The sequence below is a fragment of the Rhagoletis zephyria genome, unplaced genomic scaffold (genome assembly GCF_001687245.7).
Source record: "Rhagoletis zephyria isolate East Lansing unplaced genomic scaffold, Rhagoletis_zephyria_1.1 Rzeph_scaffold_52283, whole genome shotgun sequence".
NCBI classification, from domain to species: Eukaryota; Metazoa; Arthropoda; class Insecta; order Diptera; family Tephritidae; genus Rhagoletis; species Rhagoletis zephyria.
The window spans coordinates 1-1,750 of NW_016209336.1; the positions used below are offsets into that span (position 1 = coordinate 1).

At 36.2% G+C, this 1,750-nt stretch overlaps 1 protein-coding gene across 1 annotated transcript in view; it reads left to right on the forward strand.

Moving 5' to 3' along the window:
- Nucleotides 1-1,037: 1,037 nt before the first annotated feature.
- The window catches only part of LOC108355945 (uncharacterized), an 844-nt gene continuing 131 nt past the window's right edge, over nucleotides 1,038-1,750 (forward strand). The window contains exon 1 of the mRNA XM_017607077.1: nucleotides 1,038-1,670. Coding sequence (XP_017462566.1) covers nucleotides 1,038-1,670 — 633 coding nt within the window. The remainder of the gene's footprint in view (nucleotides 1,671-1,750) is intronic.

Here is a 1,750-nt window from a genome sequence, read left to right on the forward strand (position 1 = left end):
TATATAAGGCCGGCTGCACTGAACAATTGCTCACTTGGAACACTGGCGGGTAGAGCGCTCAAGTATTTGCGGGCCATTTCTGTCAATTTGTCGTTTTTAGTTTAGTTTTCCACCAATCGAGAGGATTTTCACAGAGATGAACTCGTCTTTTTCAAGATAGGCCTTCAATTGAGCTTTAATTTCACATTTTTTAATGTCTCCAGATTCTACATACGAGCTTTCGCTTTCGCTGGAGGAATCTAAAATTATTTCTAGGTTGATTATAAGACTTTTAGCAGTACTTGCATAACTACTTAACTGTTTAGCGCCCGAAGTTTAAAGCCGGTTATTATCCGCACCCTAGCCAAACAGACTTAGAGCCATTTCAACAATATTAGAGTGGACTCTCTGCACTGAAAATAAAATTTCGTAAAAGTGGTACGAAAAATTTTCGTAGTCTTGGTTTTTATACAATGTACGAAACTTTCGTTCATAATACGAAACATCACTGATAAATGATATAAACATAGAAACGCAAGCAGAAGAATCTTGCTTCCACATTCTGCATATGCGCGTAACATTTTTGTTTAAACAAATTTGTCGAAATTTCATCTCTAAAGCAAATATTAAATATCATTTGATATATACTTTAGATTTAAATAATCATTCTTAGTGGTTTGCGAGTCCGAGATGTTTAAATGATCGAGATAGTACATTCAATTCACATAGATTTTTTAGAACTTCTTTCGTTGAAGGTGTTGCACTTTTTTCCATACTGAAATTTGTATACATCATTTATCATTGTCTAAGACAAACTATAAAATAAAGCCTTTTTGGTTGTTGTTGTTTCCGACAGGGTGGGTGGATCATGTATTATGGAACGAATTTCCGTCATCCCTTGTCAAATTTTGGTTTGGAGACAAACCGGTTTCGGCGTTGTGCCATCTTCAGTGTCATTTTTCGTTCTGCATAATTTTTGTTGGTTGCTCGTATTTATACTCCTTGTTATCTACCTCTTTCTTTGTGTCTTGCCGAAGACACACAAACCAGGCACCCCGATGAGACCTATCATTAATTACAAGTCTGCTCCCGGATACAGACTCTCCAAGCACCTAAAGACGCTGCTGAAGGATAGTCTGGATCTACGCAATAAATATACTATTACAAATACAACTGAACTAATCGAGAAGATGAAATCGTTAAAGATCAACGAAAACACTAAATTCGTATCATTCGACATCAAGGACCTTTACCCATCGATACCCACAATAGAAACCATAAAGACCGTACAAGAAATACTGATGGGAAAAATTAAAAGAGAAGCTGTCACGGAAATAATAAACGCGTTGAAGGTTACATTAAAACAAAACTACTTCCGGTTCAACAATAAGATATATAAACAGATTAACGGGTTAGGAATGGGCAATCCGACGTCAGCAATACTCATGGAAGTATTCATGCAAACACTGGAGGAGAAATACATGAAAAACCTATCGACCAACCTAGGAGTAAAATTCTACGCGAGATATGTCGATGATGTAATATGTCTAATAGAGCTAAACAAAGAGAAACAGATACTAGACTATCTCAACAAACAACACCAGAATATAAAATTCACCATGGAAACGGAAGAGGAAAGAAAGATTAACTATCTGGATTTAACAATTAAAATAAACGATACCACGAACAAGATAGAGTTCGAAATATACAGAAAACCAACAGCCACAGACACAATTATACACAATAGCTCAAACCACCCACAGCAACACAA